The sequence below is a fragment of the Fusarium verticillioides genome, chromosome 2, assembly GCF_000149555.1.
Source record: "Fusarium verticillioides 7600 chromosome 2, whole genome shotgun sequence".
Classification (NCBI taxonomy): domain Eukaryota; kingdom Fungi; phylum Ascomycota; class Sordariomycetes; order Hypocreales; family Nectriaceae; genus Fusarium; species Fusarium verticillioides.
Genome location: NC_031676.1, coordinates 3,516,419 through 3,541,721, shown reverse-complemented (window position 1 = coordinate 3,541,721; position 25,303 = coordinate 3,516,419). Strand labels below are relative to the sequence as shown.

At 48.6% G+C, this 25,303-nt stretch overlaps 12 protein-coding genes across 14 annotated transcripts; 6 read left to right on the top strand and 6 right to left on the bottom strand.

Moving 5' to 3' along the window:
- Nucleotides 1-86: 86 nt before the first annotated feature.
- FVEG_03851 (hypothetical protein) lies at nt 87-3,223 on the bottom strand. Its single transcript, XM_018891517.1, has one exon. The coding sequence runs from the start codon at nt 1,349-1,351 to the stop codon at nt 347-349; it is 1,005 nt and encodes a 334-aa protein (XP_018748041.1). The 5' UTR covers nt 1,352-3,223; the 3' UTR covers nt 87-346.
- Nucleotides 3,224-3,708: 485 nt separating this feature from the next.
- FVEG_03852 (mandelate racemase) lies at nt 3,709-6,063 on the top strand. Its single transcript, XM_018891518.1, has 2 exons — nt 3,709-4,678; nt 4,732-6,063. The coding sequence occupies exons 1-2, from the start codon at nt 4,523-4,525 to the stop codon at nt 5,926-5,928; spliced, it is 1,353 nt and encodes a 450-aa protein (XP_018748042.1). The 5' UTR covers nt 3,709-4,522; the 3' UTR covers nt 5,929-6,063.
- On the bottom strand, nt 6,008-6,493 carry FVEG_03853 (hypothetical protein; the record flags this gene model as incomplete). The annotated part of the gene is made up of 2 exons (XM_018891519.1): nt 6,008-6,034; nt 6,089-6,493. The coding sequence occupies 2 exons, from the start codon at nt 6,491-6,493 to the stop codon at nt 6,008-6,010; spliced, it is 432 nt and encodes a 143-aa protein (XP_018748043.1).
- Nucleotides 6,494-7,249: 756 nt separating this feature from the next.
- On the top strand, nt 7,250-8,781 carry FVEG_03854 (GPI mannosyltransferase 2). The gene is made up of 2 exons (XM_018891520.1): nt 7,250-8,184; nt 8,231-8,781. Exons 1-2 carry the CDS (start codon nt 7,301-7,303, stop codon nt 8,625-8,627), a joined length of 1,281 nt encoding a protein of 426 aa, XP_018748044.1. The 5' UTR covers nt 7,250-7,300; the 3' UTR covers nt 8,628-8,781.
- A 199-nt stretch (nt 8,782-8,980) lies between these two features.
- On the top strand, nt 8,981-9,456 carry FVEG_15349 (hypothetical protein; the record flags this gene model as incomplete). The annotated part of the gene is made up of 3 exons (XM_018904473.1): nt 8,981-8,993; nt 9,047-9,270; nt 9,325-9,456. The coding sequence occupies 3 exons, from the start codon at nt 8,981-8,983 to the stop codon at nt 9,454-9,456; spliced, it is 369 nt and encodes a 122-aa protein (XP_018748045.1).
- A 546-nt stretch (nt 9,457-10,002) lies between these two features.
- FVEG_03855 (hypothetical protein) lies at nt 10,003-14,800 on the bottom strand. Its single transcript, XM_018891521.1, has 2 exons — nt 14,165-14,800; nt 10,003-14,109 (listed from the first exon to the last, which is right to left on the bottom strand). The coding sequence occupies exons 1-2, from the start codon at nt 14,426-14,428 to the stop codon at nt 10,552-10,554; spliced, it is 3,822 nt and encodes a 1,273-aa protein (XP_018748046.1). The 5' UTR covers nt 14,429-14,800; the 3' UTR covers nt 10,003-10,551.
- Nucleotides 14,801-16,205: 1,405 nt separating this feature from the next.
- FVEG_03856 (hypothetical protein) lies at nt 16,206-17,829 on the top strand (the record flags this gene model as incomplete). The annotated part of the gene is made up of 2 exons (XM_018891522.1): nt 16,206-16,854; nt 16,910-17,829. The coding sequence occupies 2 exons, from the start codon at nt 16,206-16,208 to the stop codon at nt 17,827-17,829; spliced, it is 1,569 nt and encodes a 522-aa protein (XP_018748047.1).
- A 594-nt stretch (nt 17,830-18,423) lies between these two features.
- Nucleotides 18,424-19,172, top strand: FVEG_03857 (hypothetical protein; the record flags this gene model as incomplete). The annotated part of the gene is made up of 2 exons (XM_018891523.1): nt 18,424-18,944; nt 19,001-19,172. 2 exons carry the CDS (start codon nt 18,424-18,426, stop codon nt 19,170-19,172), a joined length of 693 nt encoding a protein of 230 aa, XP_018748048.1.
- Nucleotides 19,173-19,185: 13 nt separating this feature from the next.
- FVEG_03858 (hypothetical protein) lies at nt 19,186-20,494 on the bottom strand. The gene is made up of 2 exons (XM_018891524.1): nt 20,319-20,494; nt 19,186-20,270 (listed from the first exon to the last, which is right to left on the bottom strand). Exons 1-2 carry the CDS (start codon nt 20,362-20,364, stop codon nt 19,444-19,446), a joined length of 873 nt encoding a protein of 290 aa, XP_018748049.1. The 5' UTR covers nt 20,365-20,494; the 3' UTR covers nt 19,186-19,443.
- Nucleotides 20,495-20,590: 96 nt separating this feature from the next.
- Nucleotides 20,591-22,526, bottom strand: FVEG_03859 (NADH-ubiquinone oxidoreductase 51 kDa subunit, mitochondrial). Of its 2 annotated transcripts, XM_018891525.1 has the most exons (3): nt 22,113-22,526; nt 21,048-22,035; nt 20,591-20,995 (listed from the first exon to the last, which is right to left on the bottom strand). In XM_018891525.1, the coding sequence occupies exons 1-3, from the start codon at nt 22,413-22,415 to the stop codon at nt 20,826-20,828; spliced, it is 1,461 nt and encodes a 486-aa protein (XP_018748050.1). In that variant the 5' UTR covers nt 22,416-22,526; the 3' UTR covers nt 20,591-20,825. The 2 variants fall into 2 exon arrangements, with proteins under 2 accessions (XP_018748050.1, XP_018748051.1); XM_018891526.1 differs by having other exon boundaries at nt 21,048-22,526.
- Nucleotides 22,527-22,668: 142 nt separating this feature from the next.
- FVEG_03860 (dynactin 6) lies at nt 22,669-24,873 on the top strand. Of its 2 annotated transcripts, XM_018891528.1 has the most exons (3): nt 22,733-23,282; nt 23,340-23,660; nt 23,721-24,873. In XM_018891528.1, the coding sequence occupies exons 1-2, from the start codon at nt 22,887-22,889 to the stop codon at nt 23,526-23,528; spliced, it is 585 nt and encodes a 194-aa protein (XP_018748053.1). In that variant the 5' UTR covers nt 22,733-22,886; the 3' UTR covers nt 23,529-23,660; nt 23,721-24,873. The 2 variants fall into 2 exon arrangements, with proteins under 2 accessions (XP_018748052.1, XP_018748053.1); XM_018891527.1 differs by having other exon boundaries at nt 22,669-23,282; nt 23,340-24,873.
- FVEG_03861 (hypothetical protein) lies at nt 23,502-25,116 on the bottom strand. The gene has a single exon (XM_018891529.1). The coding sequence runs from the start codon at nt 24,658-24,660 to the stop codon at nt 23,824-23,826; it is 837 nt and encodes a 278-aa protein (XP_018748054.1). The 5' UTR covers nt 24,661-25,116; the 3' UTR covers nt 23,502-23,823.
- Nucleotides 25,117-25,303: the final 187 nt, after the last annotated feature.

The following is a 25,303-nucleotide window of genomic DNA, read 5'->3' as shown; positions in this document are numbered from 1 at the left end:
GGCTCCTGGTTCCTGTTCTTAGCTTAATGATCTGCACTTTACAACGTGGCAGTGCTGATAGTCTTCAATCATAACTCACTCACATGCAACGATACGCACCAAAACTCAATTGATCAGGGTAAATTCAAAGTGCAGTAACTAAAAAACAAGTTCCTCCAGGTATCTCCCAACCAATCCTATCCTATCCCATCTGCAGCTCCAGCCGCTTTTGCCTGGTCCTGTCATGTCCTATCTTATCCTATCCAATGCCAGGCTATTCCCCCTGGCCGCGCCCATAACGCCAGTAACCATAATGTTTCGTTATTTGCGTACACATGTCCTCGTGTACATCATGTCTGTCTCAAGTCTAATCCAAATCTTCTTCTAGTCCTGCATATTCTGTGGGACTGGGCAATGTGCTCTCTGTGAGGGAGGAATGGATCGAGTAAAGGGAGGCCAACCAGCAGTCGAACATGGTTGCCACTTTTTGTGCCTCCGCGTTTGATGATTGTTGTCGTGTTAGTTGATCGCGTAGCCTCTCGTATGCCTCGATCATAACCCAGACCTGCAGTGCTGCGGTATCTTGTCCGTTTCGCTGTGGTCGGCCTGACACAACCGATGAAAGTTCGCTTGTGAGGAGATCGAGCGCTATTTGAAGGCTGATATTTTCCTGGAATGAGTGCCCCGATGATGAAGGTGGTCGGAATTCATCTGTCCAAGAACCTCGTGGTGTTCCGGGGGTCTGATCGGGAGATGGCGGTGGTGAGAATGAATATGGCTTGAAGTAAATAGTGTCTCCTTCAACCGCAGCCACATTCGTATCATGAGTCGCTGCTGACCTGAGTCTGGGCCTCAGCTGACGGGGTATAGCCGTCATGGATGAATACGTATTTGAGGACCGTAAACTCTGTCGCTTGACTCCGTGGGGGGATATTTGAAGAGGGGTATCGTCGAATGAATATGTCGATGCCCGTGATGGTAATTGTGAGTCCAGCGCTGGGGGACCATCTCTCGACTCGAGAACAGCATTATATTGATCAGCGATCAATTCAGCACTCGATGTCTTTTCCGGCACATCCTTCGCCTTGCGCGCAAGTGCATGCTGTTCTAGTTGTCCGATTCGAAAGACGGGTGTTTTGGCCTGGCGTCGCATAATAGATGATGTCGAGGTAGTTGATGCGGTCGAAGGGAGAGAAGAGCTGTCCAATGATGGTCGCGGATGGTGATCCTGGAGGGTCAAATGGTGGAATTCCGGGATTTGGCGCTGAGAAGACTGTCTTCGTGGGGGGGGAACTGAAGAACGCCCTCGGCGGCTCGGGTTCAGGCTCATGTTGGTACTGATGGTGCTGTTGGTGTTGCTGAGGAGGTTCATATGGTGAATTGATCTCTGGCTGAAGATGGTCCTCGGGCTCTGAAAATGAGGGCACAAAGACGGTCTTTGGCCGAAGATAATGATCCCATTTTGAATCGCTCAAATCGGGAGCGCCGTTCTGAATTTGCCGTTGCGACGGTGAAGACATAGTGCTCTGAGGGCTGAGGCTAGACATGGTCGAGTCGGTAGAACCGCGCTTAGCTTTGTTGAGGCTTTTGAGTTTCGGGTCAGGTTTTTGGAGTTTGCGCCTGGGAGGCTTCAAACTGTGACTTCTTGTGAGAGTATTGTCCATGGCGGGCGGTGAACATAAATTGGTGTTGAGAGCCGCGGTTTCAGGATGTAGCATTTAGTTAGAATGCAAGGTGAGTGACAAGCGTGGATCGTCGTCAAGGGCGCTTGGGGTGAGAATTTGAGGTGAATTGAAACTCGTGTGGGTGTTAAGCGTATCTTGGTTGATATAGGTCACGTTGGTTGGTGAATTCTGGGGATTTCGCAGCCATGGAAGACAAACATGGGAGAGATATGTGAGGTATGTTATATGACGAAGTTATGTATGTATGTGTAGGAAAAAGCAAATGCGAATCGTGCAAGCTGCGCAGAGGGAGAGAGGGAGAGTTCAGTCAGGGTAAGGTAAGGTACATAAGTAAAGTCGAGTCAAGTCAGCCAAGTCAAGTCAGTCAGTCGTAATTATGTACGTAGTAAAGCCGAGACAGACACAGTCAAGGCCTTACCGCTTCCCTGGCCAAAAGTGGCTTCCAAGCTGCAGGTTAGAGTGGAAGTCCAATCAAGAGGACCACGAGGTGGATGAGATACTCCACGTCATGGGTCGAAGGGAAGAAAGGGAAGAAAAAAGGGTTGGGGATAGGCAGGGATGATCAAAAACTGGGATTCTGCAACCTGCAACCTGCAACTTTTCTGGTATCAACAGTAACAGAACACAGACTCCAACAGGCTTGACAAGTTTGACAGGGCTGGACTACAGGCATTGGACGACCCGGCAAGATACAGCTACTGTAGAGTACATACAGCTGGTAACCGAGACGAGGGTGTACTGTATTCTCTTAAAGGAAACTGATCCGCGGTACTTACTTCGCCTTGATCATTGTGGTCGTCTGCACCAAAACAAGATTCACTCACCCTCGACTCTGACTCTTGACTCTTCCAGAATCTGACGAGAACAACCTCGGACCACCCACCACCACCACCAACCCGCCTCTGCAGCGGTGAAGCCCACACGCTGCAGCAACTGATAATCAGGCCCTTCCCCTTCCATGTCTGGCCCTGTCACCCGACCCGACTAGACAGACATTCTCGAGTGCGCTGTAGAAACGCCTTACAGCTGCCGCAACACCCTCACAGGCTCAGGCTTCGCACTAGGTTACTTCCTAGTGCCAAAACGGTTGTTATCCGTATGGCCCTGCCGCGTCGCGTGTGATTGAATCTAGCTCGAGCTGATGTCATGTCATGTGTGCCTCTACATACATATCGTATTGTATGTATCTATCAAAGACCCTTACTGAGAGGTCTGGGCCCATTTACTCATTGAGAGGGGTAAAATAAGACGTGTCTCTTGTCGATGGGCTGTTGTTCTGAAGCCATCCGGATCATCGGTTGTGGCAATGCCATTGTGAGTAAAGTAAAAGTTCAGTTCATGTACGCGAGTTAGATATATGCATGAGTGTGCTGTGCTGGCTGTGGTAGAAGCCGGCTGGCTGCCTCTCTTCGCACACTTTTTCGGTTTGACAATAATTTGTTGTAAACGCAAATATTTCTCTTCGGTCTTGAATATCCTAATCGTCATTGATCAACAAGACACTGAGCGTTAGGGAGTAGAATAAGGCCGTCGGTGGTTCCTTTTACGAAGAACCTTCGTCTTTAACGACGGGATAAACGAGACGAGGCTTCTTCAGCGTCCAAAGTCAAGCAATCACAGTGCGTATATTGTTCAAGGACGGTGACGGATACTGTATGCAGTTAATTTACTCAGGTGGTTGGGGAAGTGAAGTGGAAGAATGGTTCTCGTGCACATCGAAGAAACGGTCAAGACATGGCATGATATACATAAGAGGGATTTCAGAAATCTCAAAAGACCATAGTTACAATTTCAAAGAAGCTTCATTATCCGTCGGGTATTTTCAACGTGATTGAGGAATTTAATCAATGAATACTTTAGTTCGACTGACTTGCTAACAGACTTTCTCTGTGCGCGTTGGATCCCATGTTAGTGAGGGGTACTCGGATCGGATCGCGGGGACACATCGTGGGGCCAAACTCAACATCGGATAATAATTTAAATGGAATTCTTTTTGGCGACGGCACTAAAAGTTTCATCAGCATAAACTTCAGTCACGAGGTTTATTTTCCTCTCAAGCCAGCCTTTTCCACTGGAAGAGATGGAGCGCATTGGATACCCATAGCTACGTGCTCTTTATAATGGACATTCTGGCTGCGGGGGGGAAGACCGAGACCATTCATACTATTGTTCATAGCAGCCCAGGTTAATTGCTGCGCGGGGGCGGGTCGCGGGGGTTTACTGCTCTTAGGTGCTAAATCATGAGTACTTCCTACAACACCAGAACCTCACTCTAGATCAAGTCTTTCATGATATCCTCTTAACAAATTGCTCCCCCCCCTCCCCCCAAACCCACCCCCAATCACCAACTCTCGTCTCTCCAAACCCAAGCATATTTATCGGCAAGAACATGCCGGCGGATGGCTTCTCATGATATACAAATTCACTTTCATGGGGGTTTCCAGTGAGCGGATCCCGTTATTCCATCAATCAGACGCTGAGGAATTGGTCGTCATGGCATCTCGACTCTTGTCTTACCCCACATCGTGACAATGGGTGAGGTCTCATGAGAGAGTCTGTGGGAGGAGGAGAAAAAAAGGGACCAGCAAAAGGGAGAAGCTATAAAACATGACGTTCCCAGCTTCAATCTCTATTTAGCCTCAATTGATTCATTATAATCTTGACGATTCTGTATTTCTTTTTTTTTCTCGCTGTGATCCTCTCATCATAACTCCTCACCATTCACTGAAACCTCCCCCTCTCCCCGCGTGTTCGGAGCTCACCCCACCTCAAGAGTGTCACTGATGCTTCACTGAGCTCTCTCATACTCGACAATTACTTACAACTTCGAATAAATATACGAATAAACCGCCGCAATCATGGGTGAAATCACAATTACAGGCTGGAAGACTCGCGATGTTCGCTTTCCTACTTCTCTCGACGGAACCGGCTCCGATGCCATGAACGCTGCTGGCAACTACTCCTCCGCCTACTGCATCCTCGAGACAGACTCTGAATACACCGGTCACGGAATGGTCAGTACTCAATGCCTTCATAGACCGTCTCGATTGTAGCTGACTTTGTATAGACCTTCACTATTGGCCGTGGAAACGACATCGTCTGCGCTGCCATCAACCACGTCGCCGAGCGTCTCAAGGGCAGGACACTCTCCTCTCTCGTCGCAAACTGGGGTCAGACATGGCGACATCTTGTCAACGACAGTCAGCTCCGATGGATCGGCCCCGAGAAGGGTGTTATCCACCTCGCTCTCGGTGCCGTCGTCAACGCTGTCTGGGATCTCTGGGCCAAGACCCTCAACAAACCCGTCTGGCGCATCGTCGCTGACATGAGCCCTGAGGAGTTCGTCAGCTGCATTGACTTCCGTTACATCACCGATGCCATCACTCCCGAGGAGGCCGTCGCTATGCTTAAGGAGCAGGAGTCTACCAAGGCTAAGCGACTCGAAGAAGCTCTCAACAACCGCGCTGTGCCTGCTTACACAACGAGTGCTGGCTGGCTTGGATACGGAGAGGATAAAATGAAGAGCCTGCTTCAGGAAACCCTCAATGCTGGGTACAAACACTTCAAGGTCAAGGTCGGTGGCGACATTGAGCGCGACCGCAAGCGCCTAGGCATTGCTCGCGAGGTCATTGGTTACGACAGGGGCAATGTTCTCATGACAGATGCCAACCAGGTCTGGTCCGTTCCTGAGGCCATTGAGTACATGAAGCAGCTCGCCGACTTCAAGCCTTGGTTCATCGAGGAGCCTACATCCCCCGATGATGTCCTCGGTCACAAGGCTGTTCGTGATGCCCTTAAGCCTTACGGCATTGGTGTCGCTACTGGTGAGATGTGCCAGAACCGTGTCATCTTCAAGCAACTCCTCCAGACTGGCGCCATCGATGTGTGTCAGATCGATGCCTGCCGTATGGGTGGTGTTAACGAGGTCCTTGCCGTCCTCCTCATGGCCAAGAAGTTTGGTGTGCCTATTGTTCCTCACTCCGGCGGTGTTGGTCTTCCCGAGTACACACAGCACCTGAGCACCATCGACTACGTCGTTGTCTCTGGAAAGCTGTCTGTTCTTGAGTACGTGGACCACCTCCACGAGCACTTCTTCCACCCCTCTGTTATCAAGGACGGTTACTACACCACCCCTGTGGAGCCTGGATACAGTGTTGAGATGAAGCCTGAGAGCATGGATCGATTTAGCTACCCTGGCGAGAAGGGTGTGAGTTGGTGGACTTCAGATGAGGCCAAGGTTATTCTCGATGGTGAGAAGATTTAATGAGTGGTTGAAAAGTGTTGGATAAAAGGGTCTGGTGTTATCTATCTAAAATGCCTTCCATAAGCGGAATATCATGAATTTATGAGTAATCAAACCTAACAGGCCTCTTTATGATGTTGATTGGTTATAATTCTAGTTGTTGATTTATGAATTGTGTTACATGTCCGAGTTCTTCAGGACAGTACCAATGGTTCAAGACTAGGTAAGTCTTAAACTCGACTTCTACTCCCATGTGCTCCAAGCATTTAGCAGCACTTAGTCCGTGACAATAGTCAACATTCTCGTCCTTTCTACCATGCCCCACGAATACAGGAGTCTTCAGGAAAGGGAAAGATGACATTGGTGGTGCACGATCAAGCTCTGCCTCTTCACGAAGCTCATCGATTGCCCTTTGCAGTGGAGTTTTTGCCTCCTCTTCACTACCCCTTTCGAACAATCCGTCTTCTGAAACGCCATCGCCTAAATCGTCTGCCATTAAAGTCTCCGCCAAGGGCATGAAGCTACTCATCATAACCACAGCGCCCAGACTCTGACCCTCCCAAAGCAACCAACTCATCAACGCCATTGCACCGCCTTGACTGAAACCAATCAACACTACTTTTCCTGCGTCCCCTTTTAACCTTTCTATCTCATTTTTTAATAACTTGTGGATATACTCAATGCTTGGTCGCATGTTCCCACGCGCCTCGGGCTCCCAGTCGCCAGTTCCTTCATACCACTGGTGAATAAGTGAACGGCGATACTTGGTCGCCCGCGCTAGAGGCGCGGTTGGGAACACAAAGCGAGCATGCGGAAGCGATTGACGAAATGACATCGAGGGATCGGGACAAGGTGATGTGAGAAGTGGTGGGTGGAACTTTTGTGCATTGAAGCCACGGCCATGAAGGATGATGATTGTGAGTTTGTGAGGTGAAATAAGAGGAGAAATGGTTACTAGTGGTGGAAACTCTCCTGGTTTGATGCGAGACGAGCTTCTTGTGGCATGTTCTGCCGACGTTTTGTTCATGTTGACATTAACTGAGGGTGCAAATGTGTATTGTATAAGTGAGGTTGGTGATGATTGAGGAATATGTGGTGGTGACCTATGAGAAGTGACAATACTTGCTAGTGAATGAGATGGACTGAACACCACCAGGCAACGATATTTCTCATTTCCATGTTTCAACACTGTATTTAAGATATTTGAATTTCTCAATCCAAAATGGGTGTCTGGTCTTCTCATATACCTAGACCATTCGTTGTGCTGTGTTGATCTTACACTTCTACAGGGTTTATTAGCGAACGTGTCACTATATTCTACCCCACGTAACGCACCCCTTCAGCTCAACCTCACATCACCAACTTCACACGCTCATTCAACCCTCTACTCAAAATGGGGTTCCTTAACCACGAAACAAGCCCAATATCTTCGTTAACAGCCGCCTTCACTGCTTGGAAGGGTCTTCTCCTGGCCATCGCTCTCGGTGCGTCTGTAGGTCCAGACTACGATACTTCAACATCTCTCTTCTTCAACGTCGTCTATGGCCCAACAACACCTGTTCCTGCTCTTGCTACTCGCCTAACTAGATGGGACGCGCTGTATTTTATGCATGATGCCGTGAATGGCAAAGTGTACGAGCAGGAGTGGGCGTTTGGCATTGGACTGCCAGCTGTTGTACGTGGCATTAATTGGTTACTTGGACTTGAGGGCTGGGATGCCATTATTGCGATTGCCATCTCACACGTTTCTCATCTCATTGCTGTTCTGGCGCTGTACCAGCTCACTATTGTGCTATGCAATGATCGGAAACTTGCATATTTGGCTGCTGCCGTGCATATTCTTTCACCTGGCGGCCTCTTCCTTTCAGCACCGTATGCAGAGAGCACATTTGCATGCCTGTCCTTTGTGGCCAACCTTGTTTTTGCTTTGGGTCTGAAAGCCGGCCCTGACTCACTGAAGCGCAACATTTTCGTCATTGGAGCAGGGTTGCTATATGGGGTTTCCTGTATGTTTCGAAGCAATGGACTCTTTGGCGGTGTTCTCTTTGCGGTGGAGGCCATCAAAGACCTCACAGCACTTCTTGGTGGCTTCACTTTCTCCAAAATTCTGAGGCTAGTTGCACCTGTTATTGGCGGACTCTTGGTTGCAGTTGGTTTTCTTGCGCCTCAGGTTCTGGCCTGGATGAGGTATTGCAATGTCCAAGATAATGAAGAACAACGTCCTTGGTGTACACGCCCTCTCCCAAGCATTTACACCTTCGTCCAAGAAGAATACTGGTATGTGCCCACAGACAAGTTAATTAGTGATGACTGACAAAAACAGGAACGTTGGCTTCCTTAGATACTGGACACCCAACCAGATCCCTCTCTTCCTCCTTGCAGCTCCCATGCTCACGATCCTCATCAAGTCAGGAACAGAGGTTATGCGAGAACCTTCGCGAGGCCTTCGGGCCATGATTTCTGGCACAGATGAACAGTGCAGGCTGCTTGTGAGAACTCTAGCTGCTGTGCAAACTCTCCTGGCCTTCTTGGCCATCACAAACTATCATGTTCAAATCATAAGTCGTATCTCATCCGCGTACCCCATGTGGTACTGGTGGGTCGCTTCATGTCTCATGGATAGGCAAAGGCAGAGTTTGGGTTATGGTATAGTTGTGTTTATCAGCATGTACGCCATGATCCAAGGCGGCCTCTTTGCATCCTTTTTGCCACCTGCGTGAAGCAGTGCTGTATATACTTTCTGCTTTTGAATTGAGCTGATTTTCCCTAGAGCCTGATTCGGCGGTTGGGCTACTCAATGGATTCGACATGATAGTTAAATACAAATAGAGTTGGGAGTATGAAAGCTTTCTATCGTCACACTTTGATTTTCCCATGTTAATGAGAGGCATATGGTGAATATTAGATTTTTATTTCTCTCTATATATAAAGGCATGTTATCCCATCTTATTTGTCTTTTTTCTTCCGTCCTTTCAAGATCCATCACTTCTCATATTCATCACTCTAGTTGCACTCTCACATACCTACTCACTCCATCAAAGTTTCTCTGGGCTTCCCCCAACCAACTTCCAATATGTCAACGAGAGGTAAGTTGACAATTATCTTATTCGAAGACACTTAAGGCCTGACCAGTGACCAGGGCATCGATCCAACGGATCTTCCTCCACTTGCACTATTGCTTTTGGGCTGCTTTCTCCCCCTCCGACTCCCCCTCCCCTGAATTCCGGTCTTCCACCTCCCCCATCCCAGCCTCCTTATACACCTCCTGACAACGGAACTGGAAGCTGTATTGAAACGTCGGTTATGGCCAAGGAGATTAAGGAACAAGAACAGGACAAGGACACAACCAAGACCATTCCCCCTGTAGGTTTTCATTTAGACTCAGATCCACAACACTGTTTTCTAACAAGTAAGCAGCCCCCTGAATCAACAGCAGGCTTCGGTTCTGCTGTCAAGGCTATTTTTCAGAGCTTGAAAGCCCGTCTGTGTGACCTACAGTCTATTGCTCAAAACCAAGCGAGTAGAGTATTCCAGTCTTTCTCTGGATAAAGGCTATTGCATCACCCTCGGAGGCGATGGCAACATGGCAATACCTGTATTTGATATGTCATCAATTATCAAGTTGTGATAAGGACTGGGCGGAGGGGTCACTTGGGGACAGTTGGATACGAAGCCCGCGTCTTCTTCATACGAAGAAATATATCTTTGTTTCAAGTGTATGTCTCAATTCATTGCTTTAGGCAGAAGCGTAAAAACAGTTTTTTTGATATAGAATCCATGACAGAGTGCGGCCCAAATCTTGTTCTCATCTTTTCCGGCCGAGACACTTGGGCTACGCAATGATCATTTCGTCCCCTGATTCAAACTCTTCGGTTCAACATCCGAGGACGCCTCCAACAGTTATCAAACTCTGGCAGTTATTCCGTCGAAATAAATAGCCATAGCTATACTCAAAAAGAACAAGAGTAATTCAAAATTATCAGCAAGGCCACTGACAACTATAATATTAAAAAATTGAAAAAGAAAAAAACCTTGTCTATTGAATTGTCGCCATGAGACTAACACATGTTCAATGCTAAGGTGGCCCGTGTTATTGGGTCAATAGGTAATTTCATGAAACGCTTGTATTATTGTTTATATAGAGAAGCTGTTCTGATCGCTATAGAGCCTGTTACCATGTACATGAAACCAATAACGACAACGCCTGTAAACACCCCGAAGACAATGCACCGTGCTTGTATCTTAATTCACCCATTTGGGGTCTACCCAAAAATGAAACCAAGCCCTTAGTGCGCTTAAGACGTCAAGCCCCATTGCTTTGCGCTCGCACTTTGGCATGTAGGACAATTTCAACACAAGCACCTGGTTCCAAGCATGCGACTCTGATCTTGGTGATTCCAAAATCGTTCATAAAATAGGTCATTTAAGTCGTGTTGCGACTTTCGTCGTTTGAGGTCGCCGCTCCGGGGATGGCCTAGATCCGGAACTTCCAGAAGGTCCTCCATTGCTTTCTGTTCCTTCTTCCTCCTCTTCATCTTGTTCATGGACAGTTGGCATTGTGGCTGTCCTTGCCCTGGTCCCTGTAGAGCGTTCTCTACGTCGAGAGCGTCTCCATACTACGGGCCGCATAAAGAAGCGCTCATACTAAGACTCTTCCTCCGAGTCGCTGTTATCGTTAATCCTGATGGCTCGCCATCTCCTATCGGTCAAGTCTTGCGCTGCAGTTCCTTCGCTTTCTGGATCGACATAACCCTGACCTCCAGCGATGCTTAGCGCAACGGGCAAAAAGACTAGGGCGTGGAGGGCGGCGAAAATGACCAGAGACAGCCAAACTCGGAAGTAATAGATCTCGAAGATCTTTGATCGCGTGAAGGCGAGTACAGAGACACCCAGAAGCTTCGTGACGGTGATGCCCGAAAAGACAGATCCTCCGACGTTAACAAGAGCAGTCCAAGCCCGGGCATCGCGACCACGGAAGGCATTGCTATTGCCTTCCATCACTGTGCGGGAAGGATACATGAACGCGCGGGCGATATGAGCACAGAATTCAACAGAAATACCAACGCAAATGATGAGATTGACCAGAGAAACAGCATTCAGAGACACGTTGAACAGTGCCATGCTACCCATGATGTCCACGACGCTCATCACAACTGTGACAGAGACCACAGCTGCCGTGAGCAATGAACCCAAGAGGACGGTCGCAACAGCAAAAATTATGCCAACGGCGGCACACAACAATACAGCTGTCAACGGTACAATGCTAAGATATTGGTCAAAGAAGATGTAGAAGACGCTGTAGGGGAAAACATCCGCGCCTGTTCTTTCTTTGATATCAGAAGCGATGCGACGAGCTGCGGAGTATGCAGCAATGAAATCTTCCTGGCTTCTCAGAGGAGTATGCATGGTTCTGAAGTGTGTGGACTTAACACGGTTACCCTTATCATTAAGAACAACAGCCTGGCCATACGCAGCCTGGCCAGCGAGAGGGCATTCATCGCCCGTAGGGCTTGAAAGGAACTTCTTGAGATAATGAATGAACTCTTCGTCCTCAGGCATGCCGTATAGTGTAGTATTCCATACTGGCTTGCGATCAGCAAAGCAGGTTTGGCCGTGCTCCACACAACATTGGTCATAAATGGGATTCAGCCAGAGGAAGAAGTCGTCAATCCAACTGGCGGCAGGTGAAGAGATATAAGAAATATCTGATCTCTGTCGTTCAAGCTCGAGTGTGTTCGTAAGAGAAAGGTCCTGGCAAGTTGTGAATCTCGAGCAAATTTCTTGCTGCTGTTCTCGCTTGGAGGCATCAACTTCGCGGGTCACAAAATACACTGGGGGTCCAGTCTCCAGATACTCGTATAAGTCATTAAAGTAGGGGATCAGGTAAGAGCCATCGGGGATAGCAACTCGCTGATCAAGACCAAGTTGGATCTTGGGCAAGAGTGCCAGTCCACCTGCAAAGAGCCCAAGGAAAATTGTGACAACTGCAAGCTTGACCTTCTTCCCAAGAAGTCGTGGGGCATATGTATTCTTAATGAAGACCTGCAGCAAGCTCTCTTCGGCCATGTCTGAGCCACGGCTACCTCCTGAAGCAAAACTGTTGGCCCCATTGAGGTGGACTCTAGCCTTAGTGATTTGCCACCAGGGCCACAGTTCACAACGATGGTCTTCAACCCGCATCTGGTTAAGGGAAAGGAAGGAAACGAACATCGTCATCTGAAGCACGGCGTTGACTAGGACAGCACCTGCAGCGTAAGCAGCGAAATTCCTAACAGCCGGCATGCCGACGGCGGTGCCGAGAGCAAATGCGACGGTTTCTGTGAGAGCAGAGAAGAGAATGGAGGGACCCATACGGCCCAGGGCTCTTGCAACTCGCTCCTCGACCATTTGATCAGGAAAGCTGACATTGACTCTTTCGAGTTCATGGACAATCAGGAAAATATTGTCCACGCCAACAGCCAGAACAATAAAGGGAATGACTTCAACAATGATGAGTGTAGCTTTCAGACCAACCCATGAGAAGAAACCGATAGAGGCAGCAATCGACATGAGGACAATAAGAATTCCCACGAGGCCAAGCGTTACCTTGGACTCAACCAAGAGCACAGCAGGATTGCGGAAGATATGCTTGAGGGGAGTTCCAAGCGCCATGCAAGCGTAAACAAACATAACGATGTAACTGATGACGATAATCTTTGCATCTGTGTTGGTCGACTTGTTAAGTTCCTGCTCGAGACTAATCTCAGTATTGAAGGACAAGCGAAGGCCACGCTCCTTGGCTTCTTGTTGAACCTCGAGGAGTCGGTCGCGGAGGGAGTTTTCCCAATCAACAGCCCTTGCAAGGGCATCAGTTCCTTCTTGAGCGTTGTTAACAACCCAGGTCACAGTGATAGCATGAGCGCCAACCACATCGTCGTCGTAACCACCAAAGATCATATTGGGCTCAATGGGTTGTCCGAAGTCTGGCCGACAATCCACGGGGCTCTTGGCGCATGCGCGGAGGTCCTCTTTCCAATACTTGGGGTCAAATCCACCCTTGGCGTGCCAATAGGCTGAAACAGACTGCACGACACAAGCATCGTTGGAAGGTTTGAAGCAGAGATCCTGGAAGTATTTTCCATAGACAGGGCTTTCGATCTTCTTGACGCTCTCCTCAACTTCAATCCACCATTTCAGGGTATCGTAAGACAGAACAGGGCCTGGTCCAGATGGGTCTGTATCGTTGACAAGGAAGACCTTTTCGGCACGGTAGAAGGGCCCAAAGTTGCTGTCGAAGTAGGCCTTCTCTTGTGCAGCAGCAGAAGAGGGGCTCACCCAAAGGCGGGCAGGTTCCTTCTCAAGGTCAAAACGGAACAATCCAACACTAAGGATGGCAACGAAGAGCAGGCTCAGACCAATACACCATCCAGGGAATCGAGCTGCAATGTGACCGAGCTGGTAGAAGGCTTTGTCGCACTTATCGTTAACCCAGTATCTCTTAGTTGGGCGCTCACGCATCGCCTCCGTGTCAACTGGACCACCTTCATCTTCATCATCGCTATGCGAGGATTCATGCAACAGTCTTGTCCTTTCAACACGATGCTGAGAGTACTTTTTATATGCGACGTGGCCAAAGACGGCGAGTATCAGTGTTAGCAGCAAAACGCTATACACGAAGATGGAGGCAAATGAGAGGCAAGGCAAAAGACCGACTCTGCAAGACTTTGAGTCTTTGACGTCTGGGAGCTTGGGGCAGACACCGGGACAGTCGACACATACGCAGCGGTAATCAGGGTCCTCATCGTTGCATTTCTTCGGTGTCATGTCCAATGGGTGGAGGTCGTGGTGGCTGTAATTAGTCGGAAAGTTGATCTGGAAAGGAGAACCGACAAGAGGTTTCTTGTCTCCAAGGAACTTGAGCATCTCGGTATAGTTCTTAGCACCACCACCAATCAAGTCCATCGCCTTGCTGTTTGCGCCGCCAAACTTGACTTCTTTGCAACTGTCATAGAAACCAGAGCCATATTTCTCTGAAATGAGCTGGTCGAGCTCTGTTACGAGCTGCTTGCCATTCTTGGGGGCAGAATCGGTCACATTGATAAAGAGAGACTGGTCCGGAGAACATGTGAATGTACAAAAGAGGTTGAAGAAGTTGTCTTTGCAAGCTGGGCAGGACCCAATGAGTGTACTTGGCGTACCGAGCTCGGACTTGAGTGCTTTGATCTATGTATCGCAGATTAGTATGAAGTAGTGATGGAGGTCCGTAGGATATACTCACTTGATCCAGGCTGCAGCAAACAGGTCCGGTCTTCCATTTCTGGCCGCAAAGTTCGACGAGTTCGTTACGAAGCTCTTCATCGGGATCTTCAGCCAACCCATTGTCGACACATGGAAGTTCTTTGCCGAAAAAACTCTGCTTTCCACAGTGGCCGCGGAAGGCGCATCGCCCAGCTTCATGTTTCGGAGTATACTGCTCAGCGAAGCCGAAGCCAGCAAGAAGAGCAGCCACAGCTCCTAGCTGGGGCACGATGCGTTGATGCATCTCGGAGTTAGGGAGCCGCACACGGCGGGTGTTCTATATGAAGTCGTAGGCCTAGTTGGTCGCGATCGAAGTTTCGTGTGGATATCGCTCTCAAGTTGACGTACGTCAGGGACGGTGCGACGATAAGCGTGGGATGATGATGAAGGGTTAAGATGTTTGAGAAGCAATCATAATAGATTGTAGAATTGAAGTTTAGAATTGAACAACGTGGCTCAAATGGGGGTGAAACTCTAAAGGCGACGCGTCGACAAAGTAGGCGCAACAGAAACGGTTGCAGGTTCAGACTCGGAGGCTGGTGGTGATGTCGTAGCGCAGCAGCAGCAGCAGCAGCAGGAGCCGTAACCGTAGCAGGTACAATAGCTCGGTGACGGCTACAATGGAAAGCTTGAATGGGGCCTTGAAGGCGGGCGCTGCAGAGGTCACGGCCGACCTGCGTCATTGGTTTCTGTGGGCCCGGTCTGCCTCTAATTCGCCAGCGTGATTAACTTAGTGGTCCTTGTGGTCTAAGTGGCCGGGGTCAGAAGCCAGGGTTGAGCTTAGCCATCGTATTAGCTACAGTCAATGATTCATTCGGAGTTTGACTACCCTAGAGACATGGATGTGAATTTGATACATTCAGAGGCAGCAGTTATTGAAATCATGCTCAGTTCATTTGGTCGGCAAATGTAATCATCATGCCGCAGGGATAGATCTAAGCTACTCGTAGGGTTTGACTTCTCAGCAGGGCTCTGAGATCCCTTCATAGGTAGAGAGGTGCAAGGTTTCTGTAAGTGTCAGTCTAAGAGTCGTATTTATGTGTCTAAATACGTAAATATCAATATCAGCAGAACTGAGAAATGCATCGCCCTGTTCATAGATAGCAACCACTATATGTATCTAGAAAACATCACATAATATAATTCTTGATCATAACCCCACTACTCTTGTGCTCGAAACTTGGACGAATCTATAGTCACTACCTTATACTTAGGTAACACTGATTGCTCTGAATCCAAGGGTTCAACTCAGACAAACATCAACGGAATAATACAGAAAACCGCGATAGGTGAAGAGTCTGCCAGCTAGATAAACAACCTCGTCAATATAGTCTAAGCCTAGTAGGAAAAGCAGCCAAGTTAGTCCTATCATAGATATGAACCATGAGGCATTCTTGCTCAGGTATCCCCAATTTTCTACCAGCATAGGCCCGTGTAAAGTCAATCAACAGACCCGAAAATAAATCCAGTCATGAATACCCTCAATAAACACAAAGACTTCAGGTCTTGCACTACTCATTAACTGTATTGTATTTACAACTATGCAACCCCAAGTCTCGTTATCATGGCACGTGATATGTTAGCAACTTCAACTAACTCCACCTCCGCTCAAGAGCCCTGAAAACACCATGGCTCTTTCAATCTTTCTGTGCGTCATTCGGTCTTTCAATTTCGCAACGCCATTATATAGAGCACGGGAAGTATCTGAAGACTTAGCGACATAGTTTTTCTTATTACTTGTAGCATTCTATAAAGTACCATGCTTTATTCTGGAACCAGCCATAACCGACATCACAACACTATCCCTCCCCCAAGATGCCAGAAACCTCAGAAGAGCTTATGCAAAAGCTGGTGGTATGTTCGTTTATTATTGTTATGATGGTTTCAGCGCGTATATATCTAGTTGCCGAGTCTTAGAAGCGAACTTTTGAGCCAGTATGGTACCAAGACGCCGTGAGAATGACCGTGAGATATAATAGCGTGTTCATGCACTGTCATAGATAAGAGACTCATACTAACGTATGATGTTGCAGGAAAAATTCAGGTCGCTCCTGGACGAAGCCCTCGTAGTTGCCATCGCCAGCGACCATGATCTCACAGAAGCTTCTCAGTATAAGTCAGCTCAGACTGTCTTAGAAGACCTTGCCCAGCATGTCTCAACAGAAGAAGCAACAGGATTCAACCCAAGCGGCATTTCGAACATGCCTGAAGATATGAATGGCAACGAGAGTACGGCTGAGACGAGCAGCCAACAGGCCTCTCGTGCTCATGACACAGATACCACTTCGGCCAGCGATCAAACTGCATCGACAACAAATACAACCTACTCCATACCCAGACTTACTTCATTCGATGATGATAGCGTGGAGAATAAAGTCCTTCTCCTCCAAAGCATGTTTAGTGAGCTCAAGGAATTTGACATTAAACACTCATTGAAAAAGGCAAATGGTGATGTGCAGACTGCACTCGATGACCTACTGAACATCCAGTATCTTAAATCAACAGGTCAGGAGCAGAAGGGCATTGATGGCTTCTTCGAGCCTGATGAAGCCGTCGGGAAGAAGCAGAGAAGGAACAAGAAGAAGGGCAAAAAAGCTTTGGGCAGCGAAACAGCATCATCCAGCAGTGGAAATGTCTCTCCACCCCCCGATGACCTCAAGGAGTTGAAGCGTATGTTCTAACCAATCATTTACCAGAGCGTGATAACTGACAGTCTGACTTAAAGGCCAGGACGAGATCGCATATCTAGCAGACAGGTTGGACTTACCTTTTGGAGTAGTCTCCGATATTTACCACAACAAACGCTGTGCGAGTGGCGCCGCTGCAGTTGAGATCTTGCATCGATACATCTCACAAGGCATCGAAACCCAGGATAAAGAGGCAAAGAAATATGCACAGGAACTCGCCCAAAAATACCAGAATGTCCCAGATAAGTTTATGTCGACAATTGTGCAGGTTACGGGCTCTTCAGCGCAAGAATCAGAAGACATCGCGGCGCTTGTTAGCAAACATTTCGTCAAGAATCCCTGGACACAGAAGCTTGAGGTCAGTTATCAACTGACGCCACTGCCCGTAGAGGACATCGAAGGATTCGAGACAATTACGCGAGGAAAATCCAAGCTGGCCCGGCCGGTATCAGGAAGCACGAGCTCTCCCGTCGGCTCGTCAGCGTACGCGCAAGCTGCCGAGAGAGCCAGCCAATACAATCGAGCCAAACGTGAAGCAGCCGCTTCAGCAGCATCCTTAAACCGACGTGGTGCCTCTAATCCACTCTATCGACAGGCAGCAGGTTATTATTCTGAAAGGGCACGAGAGCAGGCTCGATATGGAATGCATGCTACGTCAACGGCGGCAAATCTACTGGTTGATAAGCAAAGCACATCAACTTCGATTGACTTACACGGCGTCAACGTGCAGTCTGGCGTGAGCATTGCTCGCGAGCGAGTCCAGTCCTGGTGGGATGGCCTGGGAGAGTTTCGATCTGATAAGGCTCGACAGCAGCCTTTTACTGTCATAACTGGACTCGGCCGCCATAGTGCTGGTGGTGTGTCAAAGCTGAGACAAGCTGTAGCTTCAGCTCTCCTCCAAGACGGGTGGAAGATACAGGTTGAGACTGGACGCTTTCTCATCAAGGGCAGGCGATAAACGCCAAAATAAAGAATGCCTTGCGGTGGCTATCTCAACTATATTTTGGAAATATTCCGCATTGGCCTGGATTAACCAGATCGGCAATTCTTACGACAGCTCATTGCTCAACGGCCAGATGGAATAATACTCAAGTATCCGTAACTAACTCAAGTTTTGGTCATGTTGGAGTTCTGGACCCCAAATTCAAGCAAAGGCTTACGCAGCCTCTGATCCACAAATGAACCCGAAACAGTCATGACAACCAACTGCATGTTTCCTGCGTCGACCCTGGCGAATAGACGAGCGGAAATAGTACTGTTAGCGCAGCCATTACCATGGAAACTCGGACCATGCAGCTTTAAGGCTGTGCTAGGCACGCACGAAACATGATCCTTCGCTCCATGCGCTAAACCTCTGCAAAAGATCAGAGTAAACGCGGCGGTTTCCTAGACAGGATATGGCTTTGCTTTTCTTTTGTCACATCATGCCCCTGTGGGTGCTATCACGGTGCTCTTATATAAGTACTGAGGTGTCCGCCATGAGACACCAATATCACCACTTACAAGGTTGACCATAAAAGTTCACGGATCACTCACTCATCGACACTTCAATATGGCGGCCAAAAACCAGTCAGGACAGCCTTCTTATGAGCCTCTTCCCAGAGAGGACCCCGCAGCTGCGCTGCTGTCACCATCCGACCGGGAGGATAGAGACAATGGGAAGACGCCCGTGTTCCGACTCTCTTTCTCACCTATTATGCTGTTGCGATTGATGATTGTCCCTATCGTTATCACCGATGTAGTTTTTATCTGCATGCCCTATGACTCCCCAGGATCAGCCGCCGTGTTCGCAATCGGTGGAATTTTCTTGGTTATTTGGCATGCGTCCCGCGTCTTCAAGAGCCTCCTCCCAGGCAGGAAGAGCAACAAGTTCGACCTCAAGATCGGAAACTTTTTCTGCACCATTGGCACGACTTCGCTTGCCTCACGCGCAAGCCGTGGGGCCGGGACGTATCTTGTCAGCGCTATCGACTTTTCTTTCGGTCTTTTCTTCATCGGACCCAGTGTTCTGTCCTTCATTACATATAACTGGGATTATCTCGCAAATATTTCGGGTCTGAGTCTTACTGTTGTGTAAGTATCCGACTGATGGTTTCGGTCATTCAAGTGATGCTGATAGTGTATTACAGGATCATGCAGTCGGCCATTGCCGTTCTCAACCTGATCAGTCTTTTCCGCAAGATGAAGATCGTTGTCTACAGGGGCGAGGACGATGACGACTACCTGTACTCGATCCCTGACCTCGATGTCTTCCGAGATGAAGTTTCTGAGCCCCGCGACTCGATGGCTTCTGAGGTTTAGAGGACCAAATCGGAATTTCACTAAAGGAACCCAGTATCTAGCCTCTAATCTCTTTCGTCCAAAGATAACACCGACTACAAAGACTGAGGCAAGGAGGACTATGGGTTAGCCTGATACGACAATGTTCTGAGAACAATATCTGGGTGGAAAATGTATATGATGTAGTCTGTGAGTAAACTGTATTTTGCTGCCGCAGTGACAGGCGGTATAGATAGCTTTCACATAGCGTGACGTGACATAAGAATTGAATATTGCCGTACACCCTCATCCTCTACTGCTTCTGTCGCTGAAGATTCTGTCCAACCCTCTCCCATACAGCCTGACCTGTAGTAAAGGTGGTGAAGAACATGGCTAAACTAACCAAGCCGGGCTCAAGCTTGACCCATCCAACTGTAGTTGTGGGAAGAAGCATATCGAGGAGATCAGAAACGAGAGCGCGGAGGAGAGTGTAGCCTTCACTCTTAAACTTCTTCATCCAAGCACGTCTCTCGATCTTGCGTTTATTGACAATGCTCTTGAGACGCTCACGCTCTTTGTCGAGATCTTCCTTGGTCATCTTCTCAGAGAGAACCGCAGTCTCCTTCTCTGTAGTAATAAGCTCGGCTGGTTTTTCGGTAGAGCTGATGCTAACAGTCTCACGCTTGACAGACGCAGGAGTACCAGCGACTAGTCGATACAGTCTGATAACCGTGACAAGAACAGAAGTGTACAATCCAGCGAACCAGAAAAGTTGCGACTGGTAATCAATCTCCTGGAACTTCTCAGGACTAAAGATACGGAGGTTTTCGATGTCGCAGAGATCAAGAAGAGTCAAAGTCTCCATCATGCCGAACATGCCGAAGCAGGTCTTGCTAATGATATCGAGCCACATATCAATGCTCTTATCGCCTTGAGCGACGTAGACGAGCCATCCTGCGCGGAAAGTGTCCAAAAAGCGGAAGAACCGAATGAAACGTCGGGAGACATTGATCTGGCCGCCTAGAACGCGGAGAGATAATGTTGATGACACCTTAGGCTGGACAAGGGCAAATAGAGCCGGGTACCAGACTATAAGAGAGCATATCGCTTGAAAACCACGGAGAATTCGCTCGATGCCGACTGAGAATAGTTAGTGATGTGTCTTGTGAGGGTTCGTGAGAGAAATACTAAGATCAGTGCAAAAGGCAACAAAATGCTCATATGTTCCCACCATAACTGCGGGTCTACTGAGACAGAGGTGTAAGAAACAAACTGAAAAAAGTCGAGATTTATGCCACGAATTTATATACGTCTAATGCAAAAGGACAGAACATTACAAATCATTGACCCCTGGTTGTTAGGTTGTTTGTTGAATAGGCGGTGTTGATGGGGCCAGCCAGTAGTTCAATGTTAGTGGATCCTCACATCCACGTATATTGAATACGGCAATTTGAAGCGACTTGTATATGAGTGAATGATACAATATTCTCACATACATCGAAGCTGTTTTTATTGTCACTTGAAGAGGGGTCCCTCAGGCAAACACAGTTTATTTTATCAACTCTTACTCCCATTGAACGATAAGTAAATATAACACATGGCATCTACCTAATAGTTGTAGTTATGCACAAGTACGATGCAAGATACGTCAAGCTTAATTCCTCTCTCCATACCCTTTTCTACTCAAGATACCAATTATTGACCGGGAGACACCAACTTGCCTTGGGCTCTGGCATTATGGTTCCATCCACCAGCAAGGGCCTCACCACCATGCTCCTGAGAGAACTTCTGGATACGAGCCTCCAGCTCAGGTCGGAAGTGTCGGATAAGACCCTGAATAGGCCAGGCGAAGGCCTCTCCCAGAGCTAAGCACCATTAGTACAGCGTTATAGACAGGTGATTGATACAAGAACTTACCGCAAATAGTGTGACCCTCAACCTGCTTGGTGAGCTCCTGGAGCATGTCAATCTCACGCTCACGGGCCTGACCCTTCTCAAATCGCTTCATCATCTGCTCTGTCCACTTGCTACCCTCTCGGCAAGGTGTGCACTGGCCGCAGCTCTCGTGGCGGTAGAAGTGGCTGAGACGGCTGATAGCTCGGACAATATCGGTGCTCTTATCCATAACGATAACAGCAGCAGTGCCAAGACCAGACTGGCTGTCCTTGAGGGCATCAAAGTCCATCAGTTGGTCATCGCAGATGTGCTTGGGGAGAACAGGAGTAGAAGAACCACCGGGGATGACAGCCAAAAGGTTATCCCATCCACCTCGAACACCACCACAGTGCTTGTCAATCAGCTCACGCAGAGGAATGGACATCTCCTCCTCAACAGTGCAGGGGTTGTTGACATGGCCAGAGATACAGAACAACTTGGTGCCCTGGTTACGCTCACGGCCGAAGCCAGCAAACCAGCTTCCTCCTCGTCGGCAGATAGTAGGGGCAACCGCAACAGTCTCGACGTTGGTAACAGTTGAAGGGCATCCGAAAAGACCGACGGCAGCAGGGAACGGGGGTTTGAGACGAGGCTTTCCAGGCTTGCCCTCCAGAGACTCAATAAGAGAAGTCTCCTCACCACAGACGTAGGCACCAGCACCTCGGTGCAGGTAAACATCGAAGTCGTAGCCGGAGTCACAGGCGTTCTTTCCGATCAGGCCGGCGGCGTAGGCTTCGTTGATGGCTCGCTGGAGAACAGCAGCCTCCTCGACAAATTCACCACGGATGTAGATATAGGCGGCGGTTGCGTTCATGGCTCGGCCAGAAATAAGACATCCCTCGATGAGCTTGTGTGGGTCCTTTCGCATAATCTCACGGTCCTTGCAGGTTCCGGGCTCACCCTCATCGGCATTGACGACAAGGTAACGGGGCTTGGTGTCCTTGTCCCAGTCCTTGAAGTTCATGAAAGACTGCAGAGCGTTGGGTTAGAGACAATTGATGCTGGGCCGGCCTCTTGAGCCGTAAAACCAATCTTGGAGAAACCTACCCATTTGAGACCCGAGGGGAAACCAGCACCACCTCGTCCTCGAAGACCGGAGGCCTTGACCTCGCTGATGATCCAATCGTGTCCCTTGAGAATAATCTCCTTGGTCTTGTGCCAATCGCCCATCTTCCTAGCACTCTTGAGGTCCACGGGATATCGGTTATAGAGGTTCTGGAAAATGCGATCCTGGTCTCGTAGACCACCGTATGTTCGCTTCGGGGCGCCGTCCTGGACAGTAGCCAGACCCCTCACGGCGGTCCGTGAGAGGCCGACGGCCTTCTTGGGCGCCGTTCTCGTGGACAGCATTGTGCTCGATCGTTGTCGGGTGGCGGTTTGGAGATGGTTGAACGTCAAGTTGCGGCACTTCAAGTTTCCCGGGCGAGATCCATTTCGTGACCAGGCCGTTCAGAAATAGCGGGCTAGTGATTGGTCAATCCATAACGCGATTATTCAGCCACTCGAGTTAGCCAGGACTTTACTCCACACCAATTCTCACATATTAACAGAAGTCCTTCTTATCATTTCTGTTAAGCGCATCAATTGCCCTTTGCCCCCGATTTGCCTCAAATAGATATCCTGGAGTCATAGATCCTGGTAGCGCCGCTTCACGTAAGCATTCAGGGAAGGGTTTCTATTTGACGGACTCGATCTGCGGTGTCGCAACACCAACTAGAGTATCGTGGGCTTTGTTTACAAGCTTCATCTCGGCTTCCTCCGCCGTGTTGATGAGAAATGACCACTGACATCTGTGCAATGAAAACCTGAGTCGCATTCATCATGTCTAGCAAAAGACATTCCATTCTTCCCGCTATCGATCGCAGTGGTCCTAGGCCTCCCGTCCATTTCTCAGACTCCCTGACCATCTCCGATAATGCGATTCTCCAAGGAACACACTCGATCACGATACAATCAGAAACAGTAGTACACCCTCGGTCAAAGTTTGAGTCAAATTCCGGATCTATTTTGATCGGGCGACGATGTCTCATTCACGAACGAACACACCTGGGAACTCGCCCTGTTGACCCTAATACTGCGCAACGTGGTGGCGTCGTGCTGGCAGACTTTGTTACAATTGAGGCAGGCAGTGTTATTGAAGCTGGCAATACCGAGATCGGCGAGGGTACGGTGGTTCACGCTGGGTCAACTATCGGGAGTGGTGCTAGGATTGGCAAGGTAGATATGAACCCCCCCCCCCCCCCATCTTCGTGATCAGGAGCTGACAATATCTAGAATTGCACCATTACGCAGATGACGAAGATTTCCCCTGGAACAGTACTGCCCGACAATACTGTAGTCTTCTCGAACGGAACCAGACGAATCGATCGACGTAACCTTGGTGATCAAAGGAAGATTGCCTTGATGAAACAGCTCGCCGTCCTACGAAAAATGATACCCAGTAACGCCGATAAATTTAAATAAGATACCCATAGATATTCTATTTTAAACGACCTCATTATATATATGACAACGCTGAGCGGGTCTCCTTTTGGTGATACTCCTTTGTTCTATCACCATATTGATCACAAAGAATCTACACACATTCTCCATAAAGTATAGTTACACCCCACGAGCAGCGAACAACATCGAATAGAATCTCATCAAAACGGGCAGGGTGCGGCAATGCCTACAGCTCATATTAATATTAGTATTGCCCAATGCTACATAAAACAAGACCGAGATGTAGGCCGTGCCTTTGCGAGACGAATCAAGGCTATCATCTTCGGTCTCTGTGGAATAAGGCCAGCCCTGTTATCACCACCATAATAGCCCATCTCTCTCCAAGAAGTCCTGTCAAGCCCGTTCCCATAAAACGAAAATGCGCAACCTTTGTCAAACTTCTTCCATCGCCCATCGTCCAAGCTGCAACAACTTCGTTTCCTTGGCTATCTTTAAAGCCACCTGGCGCAAATGCCATATTTCCTCCTCCAGGAGCACCACGGCTCATACGCACAAGCTTCCAGCCATAATAATGACCACCCAAGCTTGCTATGACATCTCCACGTGAGCGCCGCCACTCAAATCTCTCCCGTGGTCCATTGCCAGCTGGTCCGACTTCGATAGCAAAGCTATAGCCTGTACCGAGACCACTATGTGAGCCTACTGGTTCAACTACTTCGCGTGCCAATGGAGCTCCCGAGCCTGGCACTGGAGGCAATTCGACTTCGAAACTGGCGCTCATGAACATGAAGCTAGCAGAAGCTAGAGGTGAATATGACGGGTCTGGACCAGAGTGTAAAAGAATTGGCGGTAGATTACTCAGGCCGGAATGTGCGGAGTAGAGGTAGAGAGGGTGGTTTTGATGTTCAGCGAGTGTATAGGAATTATTGGGCCATCCTTGGTAGTACAAATTGAACGCCGGTGGGAATTGGCGTGGAACAGCTGGTGGTTGGCTGGGACCGGCAGTTGGAGGAGGAGCCTGTGATGCTGATGCTGATACTTTTGGCTGCGGAGTTGCAGCTGCAGGCGGAGGTTGTGCAGAGAGCTTCTTGTGCTGGTTCTGGCTCTCGGCGTATGAAGGCGGAGGTTCATCTGGAACATCAGAGGGATTCATTTTCTTTTGAAGGTTCGGGGCTTGAAGTGTGTTTGAGAGGTAAATCAGTGAAGCCGACCACAAATGAATGCGATGACGTCGTCAGCAAAGTAGCTAATAGTCAGCCGTCGCAAGAGAAGCAATATTAGCAGCTCGTATCAAGTTTATAGAATTTCTACGAGGTCGAATATAGTGATTGGAAAAGTCGAGAGGACAATGTCAGCGAAAGTGAACAGGTTTTGTATAAAAGCCAAGAGGTTGAGGTCGTGTTGCAGTGATATCAGTGTACGGAATAGATATTGCGTAGATAGAATGTGGCTGTGAGCTGAGTTTGTGGCTATGCATGTTACACTTTCAGCTTGAGCCTTGGATCTTATGCATGCATAAACGAGAGACTGTCAAGACACCGTTATAAACGGTGAATGACAGAAAACGGCAAAGGCAGCCGACGGTATGTGGGTTACAGACAATTTGTGCATGATTCGGTACCCGCCAAGAATATCCCTGGATCAGGGGTCTTCTGACACGTCGTCACTTATATGGAGCTCCGGATATCCTGGGATGCACCACCTCCTGTCGTTGTGAGCTATTCCGGGGAAGTCGGCTCTTGAAAATGCATTATCGTATCCACTTGTATGTAGCTCATGAAACCAAGGCTAAATAA

Coding starts and splice junctions, on each gene's coding strand:
- FVEG_03851 (XM_018891517.1), bottom strand. CDS start 1,351: ATGAACCTCCTCAGCAACACCAACAGCACCATCAGTACCAACATGAGC.
- FVEG_03852 (XM_018891518.1), top strand. CDS start 4,523: ATGGGTGAAATCACAATTACAGGCTGGAAGACTCGCGATGTTCGCTTT. Junction 4,679..4,731: donor AATACACCGGTCACGGAATG/GTCAGTACTCAA, acceptor GACTTTGTATAG/ACCTTCACTATTGGCCGTGG.
- FVEG_03854 (XM_018891520.1), top strand. CDS start 7,301: ATGGGGTTCCTTAACCACGAAACAAGCCCAATATCTTCGTTAACAGCC. Junction 8,185..8,230: donor TTCGTCCAAGAAGAATACTG/GTATGTGCCCAC, acceptor TGACAAAAACAG/GAACGTTGGCTTCCTTAGAT.
- FVEG_03855 (XM_018891521.1), bottom strand. CDS start 14,428: ATGCATCAACGCATCGTGCCCCAGCTAGGAGCTGTGGCTGCTCTTCTT. Junction 14,110..14,164: donor TTTGCTGCAGCCTGGATCAA/GTGAGTATATCC, acceptor TGCGATACATAG/ATCAAAGCACTCAAGTCCGA.
- FVEG_03858 (XM_018891524.1), bottom strand. CDS start 20,364: ATGGTGGGAACATATGAGCATTTTGTTGCCTTTTGCACTGATCTTA. Junction 20,271..20,318: donor TGCCTTTTGCACTGATCTTA/GTATTTCTCTCA, acceptor AACTATTCTCAG/TCGGCATCGAGCGAATTCTC.
- FVEG_03859 (XM_018891525.1), bottom strand. CDS start 22,415: ATGCTGTCCACGAGAACGGCGCCCAAGAAGGCCGTCGGCCTCTCACGG. Junction 22,036..22,112: donor TCCCCTCGGGTCTCAAATGG/GTAGGTTTCTCC, acceptor AACGCTCTGCAG/TCTTTCATGAACTTCAAGGA. Junction 20,996..21,047: donor TGAGGGTCACACTATTTGCG/GTAAGTTCTTGT, acceptor AATGGTGCTTAG/CTCTGGGAGAGGCCTTCGCC.
- FVEG_03860 (XM_018891527.1), top strand. CDS start 22,887: ATGTCTAGCAAAAGACATTCCATTCTTCCCGCTATCGATCGCAGTGGT. Junction 23,283..23,339: donor GTGGTGCTAGGATTGGCAAG/GTAGATATGAAC, acceptor GACAATATCTAG/AATTGCACCATTACGCAGAT.
- FVEG_03861 (XM_018891529.1), bottom strand. CDS start 24,660: ATGAATCCCTCTGATGTTCCAGATGAACCTCCGCCTTCATACGCCGAG.